This window comes from Lycorma delicatula, chromosome 5, assembly GCF_047948215.1.
Source record: "Lycorma delicatula isolate Av1 chromosome 5, ASM4794821v1, whole genome shotgun sequence".
In the NCBI taxonomy this organism is placed as follows: Eukaryota; Metazoa; Arthropoda; class Insecta; order Hemiptera; family Fulgoridae; genus Lycorma; species Lycorma delicatula.
In genome coordinates, this window is record NC_134459.1 from 59,725,831 (window position 1) to 59,750,742 (window position 24,912).

Sequence of the window (24,912 nt, forward strand, 5' to 3'; positions counted from 1 at the left end):
TTGACAATTTATTGCTCTGTTTTAGTTAGTAATTAACAGTTACCACTTTGGAGACGTAAATATACATTTATAATATTTTGCGTTATTTTGTAGCTTGTTACAGATGGAAAAACAACTTGTCAGAAAGATCGTCTTGGAAATACAACATGTCTTCCTATTGTGCGTATGCTAGAATACCCTCCAGCTCAGCAGATTTATATAGAAATGAAAGATAAATTAAAACGTAAAACAAATTATACACTTATGCTGAGATTTAAATCTAGACTTAGCAGGGAATTGGAAGGATTTTATCTTAGCAGTTATACTACTCAGGATGGTGAAAAAAAGTAATAACTTTTAAACATGCACATTATTTAATTCTTCTAGGATTTATGTATTAAATATAAATATTGTATCGTAAGTTAATAAAATATGACACAATGTTACATTGATGAACAAGTGTACACTAAGCTACCAATCTGCTGATATTTAAAAAAAATTAATATATATATTTATTCTTAATCTATTGTTTTATTTTTTATTTGTAATTTTAAGAACATGTGTAAAAGCTTTCTTATAAAAGTTGACAGGTATATTATATACTTTTTTACTTTAATGGACACAGATATTTCGGATGGAATTTAGGCTCATCAACTTATCTTTTTCACTTTACTGATCCAAACCATTGTAAGTGGTTTTCATCATTTCCGTGTCTTTAGTTGCTTGTCCAATTCAATGCTTACTTAAACAATCCCAAAAAATGCAGACAATTATATGATTTTATAATTAAGATCGTGGACTATTCAGTTTGGCTTTCAAAATTTATTCATTGATCTTTATTCATAACCTTATGAATAAAGTAACATGAGAATATATGTTTTAGTGACAGAAATTTGTGGGAATTTAAACAGCAGTGTTAGTCAAATTGAAGACATAACATTACCCAAGCAATTTTGTTCTCCAATAATAATAAATCCTAATTCACTCTTGAATTAAAGTAATCCAATACAAAGTTGTTAAGAATAATTTCTGTAACATCAATTTACATAGTATATATATTTCTCCAACCAGTTTTCCAGCTACTGCCGGATCTGAATGTGTGTGCCTGCATACGTGCGTGTGTGAATGTAGGCAAATGTAATTACTGCTACCAGCTTGCTAGGCCTGATTTAGCTGCAAACGTAGTAAATGTAAATGTGCCGGTAAACATGTAGTCTGGAACAGACTCAGGTCAACCGCTCCTGAGATTTCTGGTTAATTGAAACCCAGCCACATGTGGTACACATGACAACTATGATCAGTTAAATAAAAGAAGTCACATGAGTCTTGAGTATGTATGCAGTTTTTTGTTTTTTATTTTATTTGCCCCACTCGCCAGATTAGAACCAGACATGCACTCAAGCATAAACTCAGCTCTGGGGGGTGTCATTGCCTCAAACCACCTGGTCCCGACTATGCCGTTCCCAAAGCCCCACCTAGGCAGCCAGGACTCTTTTCTTGCTAGGCCTCAAATAAGGAGACCCCGAGGGGGTACCCTCACCGGGACTTCGGTCTTTACATTGCCTTACCTCAAATGAACCCCTGAAGGGATCCCCCACTGGGACTACAGTCTTAATTTTCCTCCCGGCATCTCCAGAAGGAGTCCCCACCCAATCATCGAATCATGTTTAGCCTGATCTTGTATGCAGTTTGGACTACTTTATTTTCACGTTCTCCCATCTAGAAGACTAGGAAAATGTAAAATCAAATTATCTTGTCCATGAAGTGAAAAACAACTGATTTTCACATTTAATATTTTCCAACTAATGCATTATTTTTGTTCATTACCATGGAAAACATCACATCTGAGTTTACTATAATTAACAATTTTAATAACATACCAGGTGTGTAAATATGAAACCAGAATTTTTGTATAGAAAATACACATTTATTGTATGAAAATGATAAAAAAGATTGTATTCAAAATATTGTCCATTATTAGCTATACATTTTTCCCATATCTCTGATAATTTATGAATGCCACACCAAAAAACTGTTGCTCTTTTGAGGCAAACCAGTCATCAACTCATTTTCATAAGAAGTGAAACGCTGCTCAGCAAGTGCGTGTCCCATCAATGCAAATAAATAGCAGTCGGTTGGAGCCAAGTCTGGTGAGTAAGCCTCATGCGAAAGTATTTCCCAGCTGAATGCCTTAATTGTTTCCTTGACTGGTTTTTCTGTGTGTGATGGTGTATTATCATGAAGCAGAATTACTTTTGTGCTGCCTTTTTTGAAATTCTGGTAGTTTTTCACACAGTGCTTGATTTAAATTGATCGTTTGTTGACAGTAGCATTCATTATTAATGGTTTCACCAGGATTTAGCAGCTCTAATAGATCACACCCTTCTGATCCCACCAAACACAGAGCATTGTCTTCTTTCCATAGCAATTTGGCCTTGAAATTGATGTCGATGGTTCACCTGGAGTTACCCATGATCTTTTACGATTAGGAGTCTCTAAATATATTCACTTTTCATCACATGTCACAATTCGATGGAGAAATGTCTTTCTTTTGAACCTGGCGAGCAGCATTTCGTAAGTGGTTTGTTGGTTTTCTTGCTGTTTCATTCAGTTCATGTAGAACCCATTTTCCATCTTCTGGATCTTTCCCATACGTATGGAGACAGCTTCTCGTTTTACATTTAATTAATCTGCGAGTTTTAGTTATGTTTGAGCATCATCCTCATCCAACAATGCTTGCAATTCACTGTCTTCAAAACCTTTTCGGTGATCTTCCATGTTCTTCATTTCTCATATCAAAATTGCCACTTTTGAATTTTTTAGACCACTCAGAGCGCTGTGATTTACCAAAAGCATGCTCACCACAAACTTCGACAAGCATTCAATGCAATTCTGCAGCAGTTTTCTTTAAATGGTAATAGAAAATCAATGCTGTCTGCAAACAGTAGTTTGTAGGTTCAAAACTCGACATGTTCAACACTAATTAAAACTATCCTATTGTATGAAACTTGTATTTTTCTGGGTTGAAAAACCTTGTCAACTGTCAAAGAAAGAAAATGGCAGCAGTGATGCAGTTTGACGGTAACTACATTGACAACTAGCGCCAAATTCCAGTTTCTATGGGCAAATTCTAATTTCATATTTACACATCTGGTATATCCTGAAGTTATTAAAAAAAAAGAATTTCTTTCTGCTGATGTGGAAAAATATTATGTAGGCGTAGGTGCTACATAAAACAAGAATGGTACTCCAGTTTAACGATTTTGCTTGAAAAATGCTTACAATTTTTCTTCTTTCAAAGAGCACTTTCTTTTGCTTAACACTTTTTTTCGTTAAGATGTTATCTGTTACCTTCTTAAAAGTTTTATGATATGGTTTCCTTTGCTGTTTCAACCTCTTATAAATATTAAACGTCTTTCCATGGGTAGATAAACTGTGAAATAAGACAAGTTTCTTAGTAGACACTGTATTCTGTTATAGTTTTGATAAACAATATTCTATTTAATAGATCCATTGTAAAATTACTTCTACGTTTGTCTTCCATATCTTCACCTTCATTGTTTTTGAAGATTTACATGTATTTTTTCTGACAACACTGATATTCTCCAAACTCTACAATACCAGATGATTTGGTATCCTAAGATCTTGTGTTTTGTCTATTACAGACGTACTAGGGTTATTTTTTTTCAAGGTGCAATCGGTTGCGAAATAAAAACCCATGCAAATATAAGATGAACCTTGGCTCATATGTGTTGCGCAGCGTTTCTAGTACGGCCTTCAATCATGCCGCGTCACTTCATTTAGTTCTGAACGCGCAGCTAGCACGTAAACATGTCTACAACAATAGCATCTCCAACCAAGTGTGAAGTGCGAGCGGTAATTCGATTTCTTCAGGCTGAGGGGTGTAATGCAGCTGAAATTCATAGATGAATAAGTAATGAGTATGGTGAAACATCAATGAGTGACAGCAAAGTGCAACAGTAGTGCAGGAATTTTAAAGCAGGACGTACAGATGTTCATGATGCAGGCGGTCAGGGAAGGAAGCGATTGTCAACTGAATCATTGAGTGATTCGTTTCCTGAAATTTCAAGGTCATATCTCTACACCATTGTGAGTGAGAGACTTCAGTACCGCAAACTGTGTGCGAGATGGGTTCCCAAGATGCTGTCCGACCATCACAAAACAATGAGAATGGACACCTCCCTAATGTTTCTCCAGCACTACCACAATGAAGGAGAAGATTTTTTGAACAAAATTGTCACAGGGGACGAGACATGGGTCCATTTCGAAACTGAAGAAACAAAAGAACAATCCTAACAGTGGATGCATTCTCATTCTCCCAGTAAACCAAAGAAGTTCAAGCGAACCTTAAATCGGAGTGGCGACTATGTAGAGAAATAGCGTAACTATGTAAGTACTTGTTACAAATAAAAAATTTTTATTTTTTTCACTGTGGTTTTAATTTTGTGACCGATCGGACCTTGAAAAAAAAATAGCCCTCGTAATTTAGTTATCATTATTCAACAAGTAACATGCTTCTTCTGTGAACAGAATTGAACCATAAGAATAAGAATGTTTATTTATCATTGATTATTATTATTGCATCAGTGTTGTCAGCAGTTTCAAAAAATTTAATAATTGAATATTTACATTATAGTTTTTTTTTTTAAGTTTATGTTTAAGAAAATCTTTCAACATAATTATGTAAATGTAATGTAATTAAAAGTGCTTTTAATTTCTTCCATTTAATCATTAATTTATGATTTCAATTTTAAATTTGAGTTACACTTTCAGTGTGGGTTTCATTTCTTACATTTATTTATTTTTATTATTTTTTTTAATGAAAAAGTAGTAAATAAAAAAAATAATTTGTCTAATGACTGATTGTGTTAAGTATGTCCTAAATAACATTATTAAGTTGTTGTGTAGTGAAATCCATCTTATTAAAACATTCAGGCCCTTTAATTTATTAAAAATTGCAGTTTCTTATTTTTTATACATATTTATATTTGCATTTCATCCCTAAAAGATCCAAATTTCTCAGTTAATTGATTATGATTAATTGAATCATTTAAATTTTAGTTGAAAAAGGTTCAGAAGTTAATTTAAACAAATTCATCCCCTTCAAAACACAATAATATTACCTGATGAGTTCATTTTAATGTTTTAGGGTTTGTTAACAAGCAGAACTTTTTTTTATCAAACGGAACTCAAAAATTCTCAATGAACACTATTCATAGAAAGTCATGTTTGGCATACTTTTGCAACAAGAACGTATCAATCTTACTTTCTGGAAAATGCTCTTTGAGCGGCACTTTCTATTGAAATCTAGATTGTGAAGACTTTTCTTCAAAATTGATTTCCTTCTTAAATTGAATAATGTAACCTTGGAAATAGTAACCTTGAGCAATATTGTTTTAACAATATTGTTCATACTGCAAGGCAGAGGATGGTAGTTTATAGAATGTATAGTCACTTGATCACATAGTTTAGTGATGTGCAGTACAATCCCTTATTTCACACGCTTGCCTTTTCCTTATAAAGGTATCTTAAGGTAAGAATAATTCTTAGGAGAAAATTAGAGGCATCACAACAGAAATAAAATATTAAAAAAATCAATGACTACTCCAGTGTAATAAAATTTTAAAAATGTAGGTGATACCTACATTTTTCAAAATAAATTAAACATCCAAATTCATAATTCTAGACAAAAAATTATTTATAATAAGGTAGGTTGGTAAATTGAGATTTAAAAAAGTTTCTAATTTCTGAAATAGGTTTCTTTCAATGCTTCACCAATATTGTATTATATATGAAATACGAGTATGTACGATTATTGATAAACTATTTATCAAACCTGCCTATGACAGAGAGTACTGTAGTTAATATTATTAATTTAAAAATAAGAAAAAGTAATTTTTTTATCTGTTATTTATAAAGACCTTAGATTCCCGTACTTTAAGATCACGTGTTCCCAGTCTACAAAATGATTTTTAGTACACCAGTGCCAAGCCTAGATACATATATCAAACTTGGCAAAAATCAGTTCTATAATTTTCAAAATAAAAATTCATAGACTCTAAAATTGTAAATACAGTTTTTAAAAATAAAAATACAAACATATTGTTATCTATTATGTATTGTTAAATACAATACATTTTTATTGTTACATAACAATTTTATAAAATAAACAAAATCATAAATCAGGAGTTGTACTAGAATCAGACAGCTGTCTGTGCAAGACTGATTTTTCTTAGTTGTCAGAACATGTGCATAGTAAAAAAGATAAGTGTTGTTTAAGAATTACTTTATTGTCATGTTTAATGACAACTATAATGAAAAATTGATTAATAGACTGTCATATTTGTTCAATAATATGTGATAAGAATTAGTTTCATTAAAAATTAACAAATAAAAAATCAGGAAGACCAGCTATATAATCAAGTAGTTCAGTCTTGCTACCTACAGAGTGAAAGTAGACAAGCTTACTTGAAGTAGAGGCTAACATTTTTGTGAATTATTATTATTTAATGATAGAATTTTGTCTTCAAATTTATTTCCAACCAGAAGAATAAGTGCTTATGCTGCTGGTAAAATTTCAGTAAATTTTGTTCAGTAAAAAACTATAATTTTCTGAACAGAAAAATTTCATTGTAATTTATAATGCAGATTACTGTTGTTTTACATTGTATTTATGCTTTTTCCCATTTAATTTTTTTTTTCAGATATTTGGCTACTACCCATTTTGAGCCTACTTATGCTAGAACAGCATTCCCTTGTTTTGATGAACCACAGTTCAAAGCAAGATTCAAAATGTCTATATTTAGGGATCGTTTTCATATTTCTTTATTTAATATGCCTATTATTAATACAGAAGATGCTGGATTTTATATGGGCACAGGTTTAGTAAGTATTTTTATTTTATTTTAATTGTTAGAATGTAACATCATTGGTAGTAGTCAGTGATCTGTTTTTTTGTTTTTCATTTATCACTGAGTCATGATTGTCTATTCTAAAATACAATATTTTTTCTTCAGCATCTCATATATTTTACTGAAATGATTTTAACTGAGTAACCAAGTCGTGTGAATGCTTAGTGTAAAAAGATAAAACTAGTTTAAGAACAATATAACTCATCAATTTAAATTTATGTTTTAATTAATTTTTTTTTGGTTTCATTCTATTAGTTGTGTAAAAGGGATATAAAAGTTTAGATTCAATATTACTCATAAAGTATAATCAAGTTTTTATGGCTCATATACTACACTCTTATACTCTAATAGAATCATTTACTTGCGAATTCATATTTAAAAAATTAATTTAGCTTTGTGTTGATTGTGTTTTTGTAAAACTGTAAACAGTGCTATGAATACCTTTAATAGAATGTCCTTTAAATATAATTCATATGTTTATTTGAACTAATGTTTAAAAATAATTTTGTTCCACATTTTTTGAAGTTGACAAAAACATAATTTTTGTTATATCTTACGCTTAGGTATAACTTATTTGAAGATATATTTTTAACTAGTAAAATCTTTATATTTCAAGGTAAAAATTTTTTTTAGATTACTTTGAGAAAGATTTTAATATATTTTCAATAACACAATATAATTAAAAAAATTTTCTAAATCAAGATTTGTGTTTTACAGCGCTATTTGTTTAGCCATATTTTGATATGGCAGCTGAGTTGTATTCCTTTATAAATAGTTACACAGTTTTTCCACGAGTGAAATTAGAAGATAGTATGAAATTTCTTTATCAAAGTAAGGGAATCTATTTTGTAGATGGAAATTTTGTAGAAAATTTTATTGGTCCACATTTTTTGTATGCAAGTTCATTATCATATTGATCCAAAATCTTAATTTATGCTCCTTTTTCTTTCCCTGTAGGATTGTGCGTGAAGTAGGTAAACCTGTACAAAGAATTTATTTAATCATACATAAAAATTTTCATTATTGAATTTTTTTATCATTTGATTGATTTGAGACTATTTTCCTTCCTTCTCTGTTCTGTGTATTATTCTTTGATCTCATCATAATTATTGCAGATGTGTTCTCAATTCTGATTTATAAATCTCATTTTTCTTCTCCAATAGTTTGTTTTTATCAAATAAACTAAACCTGAATATGTGACCCACCAACATAATTCATCTCTTTGCAAGATTCTGTCACAACTTTCTCTCCTATTTCTCTTAAGATCTTTTCATTTCAAATTTTATCAACCCACTTAATTTTTAACGTCTTGTGGCACTCACTACATTTCGAAAGCTTTCCCTTTCCTAATTTTTTAATCAGGAAAGGGCTTTATTTTTTCTCAATTAGAGCTTTAAGTTACTTCTGTAAAGCACTAATACACACTCTACACAAATGTTATAAAAATTTCTTATTAATTCTAAGATCTATATTTGATACTAATAACTAAAGATCTTCTTGCTTATGTCAGTCTAATGTTGATTTGCCTTGTTTTATCCTTTGTATTATTTCATTGTATTCCCCGACGGGGAGTCTTATTCTTTAAGACTTTGGGGGTTGGCGTCCCCACGGGCCTAGCCTCCGCAGCTTTCCTTCTCACTATACAATGAGCTGCGGAACACATTACATTTTACACATATACTACACCAAGAACACTACATAAATTACAACATACACACACACACAATTACACAACAACAACCTACACTGATATTTCTTACATTTACACTCGGTGGTGTTGCGACATCTTACGAAACGCAACCGTAACCCAAGGTGGGAACAAATCGTGCCGATGGGTGAATGGCTGTACGTAGTGAGTCTCTAACGATGTCCTCTGGGCACCAGGGCGAACCCAGTTGTATTTAGCTCTAGCTCCAGTACGCGTGCGCTCTGCTGGAGTGGTCCATTTTTTGCCGGTACTCGTGGGACCAAAATTTCAGTTCCAATAACAAACACAATGATGGTTGGTGGTCCATCTGAAAAAACCACCAATTTAAGTCTTGCGAAGAGACCTCGATCAGCTTCGTCTGACGAGGATAAAAGTTCTATGGAAGAGAACTCCAAATCTTTAAACTTGAACACTAAAAATATCCGATTCATTGTTCTCCGAAATAGTCAGGAAGGTGGCTCCCTCCAAAAGGTATCACCTTTCCTTATAAATAAAACTCTAACAGGTGCAAGTGGCTCCCCAAAGAACATCAGGAAATTACACGACGGATCGATTCTGGTTGAAACATTCAACGACGAACAGAGTCGATCAATCTTACGTCTCCGTAATATGGGTGGTATAAATATAAGTGCTGAAAGCCACAAAACTTTAAATACGAGCAGGGGTGTAATTTTTTGTCGAGACCTCTTAGATATACATATCAATGAAATAGTTGACGAGCTTTGCCACCAAGATGTTGTAGAAGTGAAACGTATAATGAGACGGCAGAACGGAACAGAAGAACCGACACCGTCTCTTATATTAACATTCAATCTCCCTGTTCCACCAGAGAAGATTAAAGTGGGTTACCTCTCGGTTCGGGTACGACCATTCATACCCAACCCACGGCGATGTTTCAGATGCCAAGGTTTTGGTCACACTACAACATCTTGTACAAAAACCGAGATCTGTGCTCGATGTGCTAAAGAAGGTCACAATGACACTAACTGCGAAGAAAGTGAAAAATGCGCAAACTGCAGTGGTCCACATACAGCTCGCTCCCGAGATTGCCCAACGTTTAAAGAAGAAAAAGCAATTCTCAAAATCTGTACGGAGCAAAAACTATCTTTTCCGGCTGCACGTAGAGAATATAAAAAGATAAACAATTCACGGAACCTGGTTAAACCAGACGTATCTTTTGCCACCACTATATCTAAACAAATTCCTACAAATGCTAATAATCAGCAGTGCGGATCCTGCAATGAACTTAAAAAACTTGTTCAGATGCTATCTGATCAAGTAGCTTCACTTACAGCCACTATCTCAGAGCTGACAAAAATGAATAAAAAGTCCTCCGTCGTAGCTAGTGAATCAAACAGTGTGATACATACGAAAGTTCCTATTCCCAAAGTCGTACCGGCACGAATAGCGACTATCACAGCTGGCAGTAAGCCACCTAATAAGCTCCCCATAAAGGGAACCAATATAACTATCTCCTCTGGGATGTCAACTACAACATCCCATTCAAATAAATCTCCTCCACCATCACCTCATATACTGGAGGATATGGTTGAAGAACCACCCGACCCTAGGGCATCGGAGTTCTTTAAAATAAAAAATACAAAAAAGAAAAACCGAATCACATACAACTAATTTTTATATAATTTCCGAAATTTATTTTTTTATTTATTTTTTACACTTATGAACATTATTCAGTGGAATGTTAGAGGTATTCGGTCCCGCATTGAAGATATTAGAGTACTAGCGCACACACATGATCCACTAATCATGTGTTTCCAAGAAACTCACCTTCTACAACATGACCGAATTACACTTAGAGGATACTTCTGCGAGAGATACGACTGCCTAGTAGACAGTAGGGAAAGTGGTGGAGTAGCGATTTTCATGAAGAATGGGGTGTCAGCTACAAGAATTCAACTAACCACTGTCATTCCTGCTATTGCAGTAAAGATCTCTATTCCCTTCAAATTGCATATCTGCAATCTGTATCTCTCACCGAACACTGAGTTCAGTGCTTTAGATGTCTCAAATCTCCTCACACAAATACCATCTCCATCGTTAATAGTAGGAGACTTCAATGCCCATCATATTTCCTGGGGCTCAACCTTCTGCTCCACTCGAGGAAATATGATAAATAGATTGAGACAAGACTTTGACCTTTGCCTACTGAATAATGGATCACATACATTCATGTCCTTATCAACTGGCACTGTATCTAACCTTGATCTTTCCATATGCTCACCGAATGTGCTCCCTCATTTTAATTGGTCGGTTTGTGATGACTTTCACGGCAGTGATCATAGACCAATTATTATTAGTTTCGGTGTAGACTGCGAGATTAAAAGAAGGCCACGGAGATGGATTGTTGAAAAGGCAGATTGGAACGGATACCATAAAGCATTCCAATCTCAGTATGACGATGGAACGAACATCCTCGACCAATATTCTTCTTTTACGTCCATGATACTTAAGAATGCCAACAGATATATCCCACAAACATCGGGTAATCCTAGACGTCCTTTCGTTCCATGGTGGAACGATGAATGCAAAAATGCTATTAGGAACCGACGGCAGGCACTACGTAAATTTAATCGTAGGCCTACAACAGAACATCTAAATTTATACCGCAGGGCTAGAGCGGTGTGCCATCGAATATTCTTGGACGCTAAGAGGAATTCATGGACGAAATACGTGAGCACTATCTCACGCACTACTTCCACGTCTACTGTATGGAAGAAAATTCGTGCAATCTTCGGATCACCGAAACAATCTATTCTTGGTCTTATTGATGAAGGAGAACTCCTTTCATCATCCTCGGAAGTGGCAAATAGTCTAGCAAAATCTTTCCGCTCGGTGTCTCTCACCTCATCATATAATAACGATTTTCAACGGTACAAGATACAAATGGAGGTGTTGTCGTTAAACATTGGTGATTCGGTTGGTGAATTAAACACTCCATTCGTATTTAAAGAATTGTTACATGCACTTAAAAATTCACGGGGCACTTCCCCAGGACCGGACAACATTCGCCTTTCCATGCTTTCACACCTTCCTAATTCGGCACTACAACAACTTTTGAATATTTTCAACGGTTTATTCTCCGAACAAGTCTTCCCACCCGGCTGGTCAGAAGCATTTATTATACCAGTACTAAAACCTGGTAAAGACCAGACGAACCCCTCAAGCTATCGCCCTATTTCATTAACAAGCGTTTTGTGTAAAATAATGGAGAGAATGGTAAATCGCAGACTTACATGGTACTTGGAGAAACATGGCTTTCTATCTCCAGAACAGTGTGGTTTTCGACAAGGACGATCTTCCATTGACCATTTAGTGTCACTAGAAACAGCCATACAAAACGCTTTCCTCAATCGGCAACACCTCGTCGCTATCTTCTTTGATATAAAAAAGGCGTATGACACAGCCTGGCGACGTGGTATTCTTAACACTCTCAAAAAATGGGGAATCAAGGGCAATATGCTTGCTTTTATCCGGGGATTCTTAAATCACCGAACGGCTCATGTTCGTGTGGACGATTCGCTCTCAGATAGTGTCATCTTGGAGAATGGAGTGCCTCAAGGTAGTGTATTAAGTGCCACCTTATTTTCTGTAGCCATAAATGATATTACCAAATGTGTTCAGGCTCCTGTCTCATGCTCTCTATTTGCTGACGACTTTGCTATCTACATTGCAAGCCGTTCGGCACTTACAGCAGAGAGACTACTGCAGAACACTATATATCACCTTGAAGCTTGGTCCAGGATTACTGGTTTCACATTTTCATCCGAAAAAACAAAATGTGTTGTTTTTTCTCGGCTACGAAACCCTTCTATTCCGCAAATTTTTCTGAACGGAGAGACTATTACTATCTCTAGTTACGTCAAGTTTTTAGGTTTATTTTTTGATAGTCGTCTTACTTGGGTCAAACATTTAAAAGAATTGAAAACAAAATGTTCCAAAATTTTAGATATGATGCGAGTCCTTACTAACACCAACTGGGGAGCCGATAGATCATGTATGATACGTTTTTACTATTCCTTTGTTCGCTCCCGTTTAGATTATGGTTGTGTCGCCTACTCTTCAGCTCGTCAAACCGTGCTTAAAATGCTGGATAGTGTACATCATGCTTTCCTTCGGCTTGCCACAGGCGCGTTTAGATCAAGTCCTGTCGCAAGCTTACTTGTAGACTGTGGTGAACCATCACTTTGGGATAGACGAGACCAGCTCTTATTATCTTATTTTGCTCGTCTCAGAGGACAGCTAAATCACCCGGTTCTTGAGTCAGTCTTTAAAAATCCTAATCTAGGAAAGTATGAGGATCATCCACGTCGTACTGCACCTGTAGGTGTCCGTACCTGGCGTCTGCTGCAGCATATAAATATTGACACACCGTCATTCTTTCCTATGTACCCTTGCTCATATCCTCCATGGAGAATAAACCTCATAAATTTTAATTTTGACCTGACTACATATAATAAACAATCAACACCATCTATTTTCTTTCAGCAGATGTTTCAGTGTGTTCTCTCCAAGACGAAACCAGACGCGGTTGTATACACTGATGGATCGAAACAAAGCGATACAGTTGGGTGTGCTTTTGTTGTCAATGAGAGAACTTATATGTTTGGTCTACCCGGTATTACGAGTGTGTTTACCGCTGAACTATATGCTATAAATAAGGCTCTAAACATCATTAACCCTAAATATAGAAAAATTCTTATTTGCAGTGACTCGTGTAGTGCTCTCCAAGCCTTAAAAAAAGTTTATTCCAAACATCCTATCGTCATTGAAATTTACAACGCAATCGCCGAGTTGAATAATCGCAACACAGAATTAAGTTTTTGCTGGGTCCCTAGCCACGTAGGGATTCCAGGTAATGAACATGCAGATTCCGCTGCCAAAGAAGCATGTAACCAGCCTCCTTTCACCACCCGAGTTGCTACTTCTGATTTCATTAACTATGTAAAACAATTATTAAGAACAAGGTGGCAAGGTGATTGGACAGCTACCGTTGATAATAAACTCCGTCAGATTAAAGATTCTGTGTTACCATGGAACTCCTCATACAGAAAACCCCGGCGTGAGGAAGTAGTTCTCTGTCGATTGCGGATAGGACACACGAGAGTCACACACGAGTACCTGTTTACAAGAGGACAACCACCTCTATGCGCAAGATGCAACTGCCGCGTGACTGTGCGCCACATACTCGTGGACTGCATATGTTATGCGGCATTGCGTCGTAAATTTAAATTACCTAGTAACATCCGTGGTATCTTGCGTGATGATAAGGAGGTTTTAAACCGGACGTTTATGTTTTTACGTAGTATAGGGTTAACACAAAAAATTTAATACTGTTGCGTATATTTTTTAATACTTTTAGTTTTTTAATAAGTTTATTTTTTTTTATTTTTTATTTTTTATTTTTTCTCTGAATGTTTGATATTTTTATCCGATTAGGAGCCTTTTACACTACTTATCGGAATTTGTTAAATTTTATAAGTTATTTTTTAATATTTTAAAGACTGACTGTGATATTAGTTGTAAGATTTTTGTGATATTAGTTGTAAGTTTTATCTCCTTTTTTAATTTTAATTTTTAATTTAGTTTTAAGTTACATGTTAGTATTTTTGTTATCCGAGAATGGGCCTTTTACACCCATTCCGGATTTGATTTCCTGTGATAGTAGTTTTAAGTTTTAATTACTTTTATTTTTTTATCGATTCTCCGGGCGATGATAACGACCATTCGTTTTTCGCCCAAAAAAAAAAAAAAAAATTTCATTGTATTAAATAGCAAATTCTTCACTTTTGGTATACTGTTCCCCTAATTTAGCATTTAAGTAAGTAATAAATTAAATCTTAATTATCATCCTTCCTGTTAAATTTCATAAAATCTTTATTTTACTCCTGTTTATTTTCAAAGTAAATTTTTCTTTAAGTAACTTTGTTTTCAGAATTTCTTCTAACTAGTTTTTGTTTTCTGCCAAAAGAACAATATCGGTTACATTCTATTTTCCTTCTTGAACAGTTACCCAAAACTTGCACTTAATATAAAAAAAAGTAATCAGATAGTAAATCAATCCCATTTTCCTTCTGGTGGCGAAGTTTTTTATTTTTAAGATTAGTTTTAGTAAAAGTTTTCTGACAAAAGAAAAGTAAAGTAAACAGAATTTTAAACAGCTGTCACAGAAAATATAAATTTTAAAATTTCAACAGGGGATCTAGATAAAAGGAACAGTTTCTTGTGATTTATGTATTAGAAATGTATTTTTACACTACTGCCCAAAAAGGAGTGTATGTATGTTTGTTCCACCGCAGCAGCTCAACAGTTGAACTGATTTAGATTATGACCCTGCATTGGAATCCGTATGTTACTGGGAGTGTCATTGGCTGTATAAATATGTACATATATATATGTTTAAATAGATTTAAAAGATTTGAAAAAAAATACAAAATTGTCAACCCGCACACTTTAATTATTCTACATTGAAGAGCAATATTTGTCAGCAATTTTTTTTTTGTCAGTCGTGTTTTTTTATTTTTAATATTTATTTTTTATCGCAAAAAATTTCAGGGGGAGTAATTTTAAAAAAAATAGATTTAAAAAATCCGTATCAGATCCTGTATCAGATTTTTTTTTATTTTTATAATTTTGACTTATGATTCCATGCAAGCTAATAGATAAGAACTGGTTTTTGGAGGAATACTAAGTAATTCATCGTGTAATTAAATGTAATTGAAATATACTTTTTTTTAGAATGTTGTAAAAAAATTAGGTTTGTGGGCCATATTTTATAAAATCCAGGTTAACTTAGAAATGGGAAAAACTTTTAGGTAAGATATAGTTTTAGAATGTGTGAATCAAGTAATGGATGTAAAAAATATTTTAAAATAAAAAAGAGATTTATTTAAAAATTGAACAAATTATAAATTGTTTTAGGTGTTACATGATTTTACTCTATAAAGTTATATTTGTTTATAACATTTTCACTTGATTTTCATTTTAGTTGAGAGATGATTTTCAAGAGTCTGTTGAAATGAGCACATATTTGGTTGCGTTTGTTGTCTGTGATTATCAACATATCAGTGCAGTGACCAAGAAAAGTATATCAGTATCAGTGTACGCACCACCAGATCTTATACCACAAGCTAAATTTGCCCTTGAAACAGCCACTAGTATGATGGATCACTATGAAGAATATTTTGGAATTGATTATCCTTTACCAAAACAAGGTTTGGATGTTACATTATATTACAATGTCAATACAGTATATTGCTACGTATAAATATATAATTGTTTATGAAAATAAAAGTTTTTATTCAGTTCTTAAAAATAACAACTTCATTTACAATATTGTTAATTGTTTATCCTAAAAGCATGTGAAACTAAATTATAAAATCAGCAGGCACATGGGGTATTCCGTCACCACTCAAGAATTCAATATATAATGAAATTGGTATAAGCAGAAAACTCATTTATTCCTTTGGTTTTTAAACATGAACATGATATTTTTATAAATTTAAGATTAATAAACATTTTTATAGTATAATTTTATTAATGCTTAATTGTTCACACTACTGTTTGTAAAACCAACATTATATTTAATTTTATAATATTTTAATAATATTAGAGAGTTCTTCAATTTTTAATAATGTTAGTTAGACAGTTCTTCAACTTTGTTGTCTTCCACTCAATTCTGGCATTTATATGTAATTTATAATGTCTTTTACATGTAAATTTATCACAGTTACTGCATTTAAATGTAGTGTCTTTATTTTTTGATCATCCCTGAATAACACTTCTATCACATTTCTTCCTTGGCTGTTCTTCACTAATTCAAGCAATGGATAGTTCAGTAACCTGAACTATCTCTAGTTTATTAACTAAGGTGTAGGCACTTCACATCTATGCTGTACTTGTGAGGAATGTTTTTTTGTTATGATATTCCTCGTTTAATATTTTTATATTATCATTATCTATTAAAGATAGTTAAATAACCTGACTATCTCTGTAGGAAAGCTGAAATATCTGGTAATTATTCAAAAAATTGCTACATTTTTCAAAAATATTCTACATAATGAAGATATTTTTTAAATATTTCAGATGTAAAGCACTTGGAAATTTACTCCTATTATATTTTAAAGGGAATAAGATATTATCTTTGGTCACCACCTTGTTATCAGAGAGAATAGGTAACACAAGAGCTGATCAACTGTGAACTACACCTCCTTTAATTCTGTTGTATCAATCTGACTGTTCATTTTATTTGCCTTCTCCCAAACTCCTCATTGTTCAGATTCAGTTAATGTTTATCTATCATCAAGATTGGTATATCTTCATGAGCTTATCCTAAAAAATAAAATTTACAGTTACATTTCTTTCTACATTATAAAGATACTGCTAAGTCAATTGCTTTAAATTATAAGGTTGTTAAGTTTCCATTACAAGTGTAAGTAAAATACTTTGAATAATGATCATTAAAATGATAATATATACACATAATTTCAAAAAATAATCCCTGAAATTACTAATTAAAAAGAAAATTAATAACTGCATACATGGCATCTGTAAATTTATACATACTGTGAATGTATACATGCCATACTCTATAATCTGAAGGTGTGTATCCACAGAAAAGAAAAACTGAGAGTAATGTAATGCAATACTATAGCATGATAGTCAACATAAGAACAAACGAATACATAGAGCTGCTGTAATCTAACTCCTAAATCAGTTTGCCAAAACTTAAAAATCGTATTAATTTAGCACGTGCACGTGCTAAATTGCACGAGCACGTGGCAGATTCCATACCAGCTCACCTGCTCAGGTGTTAAAAATAAAAAGGGCAGCTTTGATAACAGTATCTCAATGAATGGGTAAAAATTTATTTTAAATCCCTTCTCAGTTTTTTGTTCCTTTTCAACAAACCAATAATCATAATTTTAGAGAATTCTTTTATGAATAAGTTAAGATTAGAAAACTCATAACAAATGATTGTATGTATTCATTAAAACACAAGTTGTTCATTTACTTTGTTATTTTAAGATCTTCTTATATTTCTGTAATAAATTATTTTAGGAAAATATTGTAGGTTTACATTCGTTTTACAGAAAATTCATGATTTACTTATTTATATGCTGCAATACAACAAAATAAGAAAAACATGTGCACATTAAAATATATACAGTTTTATGGCTGGAATACTTTAATATCAGTGCAAGTGTCAGGTTCATATAAAAATCAACTCCTCACACATTTCTTTCGTGCAGGTCAATAATAATGACTAATTCAAGGTCAGTTAGTCTCAGTAATTTGTTGATCACATTTCATTTTTCATTAGTTTAGTTTTTGTTTTTTTTTTAATTTCTTTTTAAAGTGAACAATAAAATTGAAACTCATATAGCATGTGGAATGAAATCTATTCAATTTCTTAATACAGAAAATACATCCTGTGAGATTTGTAGACTGATTAAGAATGTTAATAGCAATTTTATGGATGAATCAAAAGTGCAACAGTGGTGTCAAAAATTTATGAAGAAGCAGAATCTCCATCAGGATCATGATTGGAATCACTGTCAATACTGATTATTTGTTCTGTCACTTCAATGAGTTTGTCAAGCAGGATCTTCATTCTATGCTTGATTTCTTCAAAAAATTTCCATATAGTTTGTCTAACATAATCCTCTAATTTGTCACCATCCATCCTCGGTTATTTAAATATTTATACAAGATTGGTTCCACACATAATTATTGAATAATATCACAAAGCATAGGAGTGCTTTACTTTTGATGTTGGATTATTATAAAAGGAAAGAAATGAATTTCTAATAAGGCTCATATGGGTGATGAAATTTATCTTCCTTCGTTATGCTGGAAAGAAAATTTCAGTGGATGAAATAGTATCACTTTCATTTTCTATCCAGACACAAGAAATGATGAGTTCTATTTTACTTTAGGTTTACAACAAAAGGATACATTGAATACTGATGAGAATAATGAAATTCTAAAACAATTCCAGCGGGAAATTCAGATTTGCAGGAAGAGTTATTATCTGTTGGCATAATCTTTCTCCAAATACAGTCCCTGGCTACTTAGCTTTAACAAGTAGGTAGTTTTTGATCACTCACTCTACAGTTCAAACTTTACTTCTAATGATTTCTGCCTTTTTACAAAATTGAAAAACTCTTAAGGAGAAGATATGGTTCACAAATGACAATGAATTGAATGAAGGAGACATAACATTTCTAAATGAACTTGAGGTCGATGAGTTTGACAAGGGTGTATAAAACAGGTATACAAAAATTAACTTTAAATTATAATAAATGCTTAAATATAAATATTCAGGAGAGCTACTTGGAAAAATGACATGACTTATATAAATGTTTAAAACTTTGTTAAACTTATTTATTTACTTGTTTATTGTAAAACAGTTTTATTTTACCTTAATCATTGATTATCTATGATATTTCCTTAACTTTATATTGGTTGAAAACGTTTTATCACATACTGTAAAGTGTATTATTTATTTATTTTTTGTAAGATTTATTTCTAGCATTCTTTAACTTTATATTTTGTATAATTTACAGATCTCATAGCAATTCCTGATTTTGGTGTGGGTGCAATGGAAAACTGGGGCTTGATTACATATAGAGAAACATCAATATTATATGATCCTAATGAAACATCAGCTAATGCACATCAGTGGGTTGCGGTTGTTGTTGCCCATGAATTGGCCCACCAGGTAAACATTTAAAATCAACCAATAGAAACAAAGCAGTTGTTTCATCATATATTAATATTGTATCAGCAGTGTAATTATATTCATATGTCAGTATAAATTACAATTTCTATTTTTTTTTTAATCACTTTTGTTTCTGTATATTTTTTACATTTACCTTAGCTTTGGCAATCAGTATACCTTACATATATACATATATTACTTTCTTTTTTTTTAAGAAATAATGATAAAAAAGTTATATTAACATTTTGTCATTTTATTTAAATTCAGACCTGGCTGATTATCATCATAGAGCAATTATGGCTCTAAAAATCTCAACCCTTCTACCTACTCCCAGAAAAAACCTGTAGAATTAGCATAAAACAAAAAAATTAATTCTAGGTAATTCTTAGTGTTGGAAAAGCTATATTGAAAAATTGCCCATTGAAAACTGAATAATATTTTTCATTTTTTTTAGTTTTACAAAATTAAAAAGGATTTTTAGATCCTTTTTAAATGACTCTTCAAATGATCTTTGTTTAGAAATGTACTTTCCTGATTTTTCTCTATAAGGAAGGCAATATTGATTTCAGTTTTAACTTAAGAATGAGGCTAAAGAGAAATAAACCTGCCTAGAAGCCATTTACAGATCTCAAGAATACAAAGATAATGTAAATAGAATAAAGACAATAGTACTTTAAGGAAAACATGGTTGAAATAAGGAAAAAGAAAACCTGTTATTCTTAATTTGTTCAAGATTCAGATTATCCTATCTTCAGGTAGAAATGTACGGAAAATGAAGAAATTTCAAGTGGAATTCAGTAAAAGAGAGTTAGTTAGACAAGTAGTATCACTTCTTGCCATTGAAGCATGTAACCAGCCTCCTTTCACCACCCGAGTTGCTACTTCTGATTTCATTAACTATGTAAAACAATTATTAAGAACAAGGTGGCAAGGTGATTGGACAGCTACTGTTGATAATAAACTCCGTCAGATTAAAGATTCTGTGTTACCATGGAACTCCTCATACAGAAAACCCCGGCGTGAGGAAGTAGTTCTCTGTCGATTGCGGATAGGACACACGAGAGTCACACACGAGTACCTGTTTACAAGAGGACAACCACCTCTATGCGCAAGATGCAACTGCCGCGTGACTGTGCGCCACATACTCGTGGACTGCATATGTTATGCGGCATTGCGTCGTAAATTTAAATTACCTAGTACCATCCGCGGTATCTTGCGTGACGATAAGGAGGTTTTAAACCGGATGTTTATATTTTTACATAGTATAGGGTTAATGCAAAAAATTTAATAAGTATGTGTTCTTTCGTAATTGTATGTATTGTCCTATGTATTGTTTTTGTTATCCGGTTAGGAAGCCTTTTACACTCCCTATCGGATTTTTTTTTTTTTTTTTTTTTTTTCTTCCTCTATATATATATATTCATATTTTTTGTTTTTTATTTTTATTTTTTTTTTTTTTTTTTTTTTTAAACTCGTCTGTGATATTAGTTATAAGATTTTTGTGATATTAGTTAAGTAGTTAAGTTTTATCTCCTTTTTTAGTTTTAAATTTTATTTATTTTTAATGTGATAGTTTTTAACATAGTTTTAAGTTACATATTAGTGTTTTGTTATCCGAGAATGGGCCTTTTACACCTATTCCGGATTTTGTTTCTGTGATAGTGGTTTTAAGTTTTAATTTTATCTAAAAACCTATAATTATTATTTTTTATTTATTTATCTATTTTATTTATTTTCCGGGCGATGATAACGTACTTCCGTTTTTCGCCCTAAAAAAAAAAAAAAAAAAAAAAAACAACTTCTTGCCATTTATACAAATTCAAGCCTTATTTGGTGTAAAGATTCATTCCTTAGTTAATCACCATGGATTACATTTGTAGATAGAAGAAGCAATAAATCAAATGAAAAACATTAAAACTGGAGAAACAGTAAAAATGCTTAGATCCCCTGAAGATGTTGAAGCCAAAAAGGAGTAAGAAGAGATTGGAATAGTGTAGATTAATTTTTCAGTCGGAAATTCAGTTTAAAAATAAGTAAAGCTTTTACTTTTCAGTACTATTAGAGTACAAGTAAGCTGAAAAAGATTAGAGGATTTTGAAATTGTGGTGACAGAGATGACTTAAAAATTACTTAATAATCGCAAATTAATAATTTGTGATTATTTGTTACAAGATTTGATAGATACACTAAATGAAGAGGTTTCTATTTTATGATGAATTAGAGAAGAAAGGATTTACAGTTGAATCTTTTTTTTAAAAAAAAGGACAAAGCTGTTCAACCTATTAAGCCATGGAAGATGAGTGAATTTGGTTCTATAAGGCATTACAACAACAGTCAAAGTAGATAAAGATTAGAATATATGAACAGAAAATTCAGGAGATTGTATGTAAAAAGTACATTAAAGCTAAAGAAGCCAAAATAAAGAAATGGTAAAGATCATCAAATGTGTCACATGACTAAAATTATAAAGAAAGGAGGATTTGAAGATTTAAGCAAGGAGTTTTGTAATATAATTAGGTAGTAAAATTACAATATGGATGAAGTAACGCATTAAAGTAATAACTGGCATCAGGATTTAAAACGTTTATGAAGACAAAAGTCTGCTAGTCATAAATATAGATCTAGAAATTTACAAAAGGACTTTTCTTTAAATACGTACTATTTAGCAGTGTAGCATATAATATTGTGAAATGTGAAATAGCAAGAAAGAAAGTAGAAAAGCTTTAAAATATAGTATTAGACCCACGATGTTGAATTTGTTATAAGTTAATTAAAGTTGAGGTAAAAAAGTTCCAAAAATATGAGAAAAATTTGTGGCAAAACATTATAAAAAGAACTATATATATATTGATATATTATGACACATCTCTTTTTTGTTTAATTTGGTAATCAATGGTAAAACTAATAGAAAAGACAAGGATTGGAATGTATGAATTAAATAATTCAGAATATAGGTAAATATTTTGTGATTAAAAAACACATAGAATGTAAAGAGATGAAAAATAGTACAAAATCAGTTAATGATTGATGGTAAAAATCTAATTGATCATACCTTCAAAAGCATTTTGCTTATTGATAGTTAATGAATAGTGAATGTTGGATAAATGCTTAATTCAAACCACTATATTTAAACCCAGCACATTTGTGCATAAAAAATGCTGGCCAAAGCTAGGATTAAAACAGAAGCAAAATGTTCACCATAGGATAATAAGTATGTGTATTTGATTATCATAGTTTAATATTTTATTTTATGTATATCATTTAAAAATATTTTAACAATGTTAGTAGTAACATAAAGATACTTAAAAGTACAAACATACCAATTACAGTAGAATGGTTCTCTCATGTAATGCACATTAATTGTAGAAATGTGTTACAACGCACATGTAAATGACTAATGTAAAATACAACACCTAGTGATGACTGGTGCACTATATAAATTTACAAAACTGGACTCATTCTTAATTTTCTCTTATATTTTCTAATTATTACTGTCTGTTAAAAATTGTTTATTCTGTGTTTTGGAGCATCATAAATTACTTAATTAATCACATATGTATTTCTCTGTAGTTAATATAACATATCATAGTTCTCATGATGAATACTATAATATTTTTCCCTCTTTTTTAAACATAAGTACTAGTTGACAAGATGAGGTGCATATTCAGAAGGTTTACAAACTACTGCTGCTTTGTGTATGGTCATGTTCCAGTGATACTAGTAGAGTAATTGCAATTTTACTGTGAGCTTAGATTGCTATTTTAAGCATTATTGTCTTTGTGCACGGACGCAGATGCATATCATGATAGTGTTACGTAACATATTATATTAATTTCATGTTAATGAATTAATTGATGTCATTTTAATTTCATTGTTTAATAATAAAACATCAGTTTTTCTTCTACTTAATTACAGCTATTTTTGTATAAATAATGAATTTCATCTTTTGCCCTGTTACTTTTTGCAATAAGAGCAATTGTTTTCTTAGTCAATGTACTTTAAAACACAAGCATGATGAAATTATATCTTACTAAAAAAAGTATATACAAGTGAATAAATTATAAAAATTTTTTATATCAATTGTTTTGGTTTAACTAATGATATTATGATGAACAGAGATGTGTGAGTTATAGAATTATGGGTTAAATGTTTAAAATAGGCATGTAGTTAAAGCATTACATAATTTATAGATGTGTTATTACTAATGAAAACAAATATTCTCTGTTCTTTGCACTGGAAATTGCAACAGTTGTTACTTAAAAGTAGTTGTGTTAAGATGTCAAGTGAATGCGGAAAACCTCTTCTCAGTCAAGCGTATCGTCTCGCGTTTAACGTTTTTAAGTTCATAGACAAAGAAAAAATGGATTATTGGTGCCTCTTGTGAAACAGAACTTGCTTGTAGAATGCTAAACTTAAGCTGGTCTGCAATAATTGACATCAGGAAAATCAGATACTAAGCAGAGGCTAGTGGTTCTCAAATTCAAATGCCAAAGAAAAAAAAGAAATATACTCCTCATAATAAATATGAAATAGATGATTTCAACAGGTGTGTTGTTAGAAGAGAATGTCTTAAATATTTGAATTTTATAAGGAAATACCTTATATGAAAATTACACAATTTTTGTTGCAAGGAACTGAATTTTACTGCTAGTAGGGAAACGCAAAGGAAAATTATAAAATCGATGGGTTTTCAATTCAGGAAGTATAAAAACAATAGACTGATTTTATGTGAATGAGATGTTGTAATCATGAAACATGCATTTTTTTCTTAGGTATCTGAGAAAAAATGTAACTTTTGAGCAAAAGAGACTGGATGTATACTTAGATGAAACTTGAGTGCATACACATTATATGGTAAAAAAATGCTGGCAAAGTGGCAATGTAACAGGTATTTTTGTTAATAGTAGTGCCAGAGACTGTTTAATTGTGGCTCATCTGGCTGGAGGCATGGAATCCATAGATGGTACTTTTTTAAGAACAATTTCAAGAGTAGAACAGAAGATTATTATAAGAGATGAACAATGAAAATTTTTTAAGTATTTTGAAAAGCAAGTTAGGACTACCAAATTATATCTTAGTCGTAGATAACTAACTTTAAAAAAAAATAAACCTTCATCATCTAATTTATTGAAAAAATATATTTAAGAATGACCCCAAAAAAATAAAATAACTATGACTCAGATTAACAAAAAAAGAACATTTAGAAATTGTCAAATTACACCACCCAGAACCACAATATGAATTTACTCATACTAAATAACCAGAGAATTACAGTGCTTAGATTGCCACATTATTACCCAGATTTTAACCCAATTGAATTTATTTGGAATCAAGTTGAAAAAAAAATTTGAGACCAAAATATACACCACATGTCATTAACAGAACTGAGAGCCATTGCATTAGATGCAATTTCGTCAATTACTGTAAAAGACTGGAAAAGATCAGTGTTAAAAGTTCGGGAGAGAATGGATTCTTAGTGGAAAACAGATGCATTAATGGAAGGGTTATTAAAAACATAATTATAAATATAGAGATGAACGATGATGAGACAT

At 31.9% G+C, this 24,912-nt stretch overlaps 1 protein-coding gene across 1 annotated transcript in view; it reads left to right on the plus strand.

Moving 5' to 3' along the window:
• LOC142325682 (endoplasmic reticulum aminopeptidase 1-like) overlaps window positions 1-24,912 on the plus strand; it is a 75,149-nt gene that overhangs the window by 14,931 nt on the left and 35,306 nt on the right. The window contains exons 5-8 of the mRNA XM_075367712.1: window positions 94-326; window positions 6,705-6,885; window positions 15,626-15,851; window positions 19,206-19,360. Coding sequence (XP_075223827.1) covers window positions 94-326; window positions 6,705-6,885; window positions 15,626-15,851; window positions 19,206-19,360 — 795 coding nt within the window. The remainder of the gene's footprint in view (window positions 1-93; window positions 327-6,704; window positions 6,886-15,625; window positions 15,852-19,205; window positions 19,361-24,912) is intronic.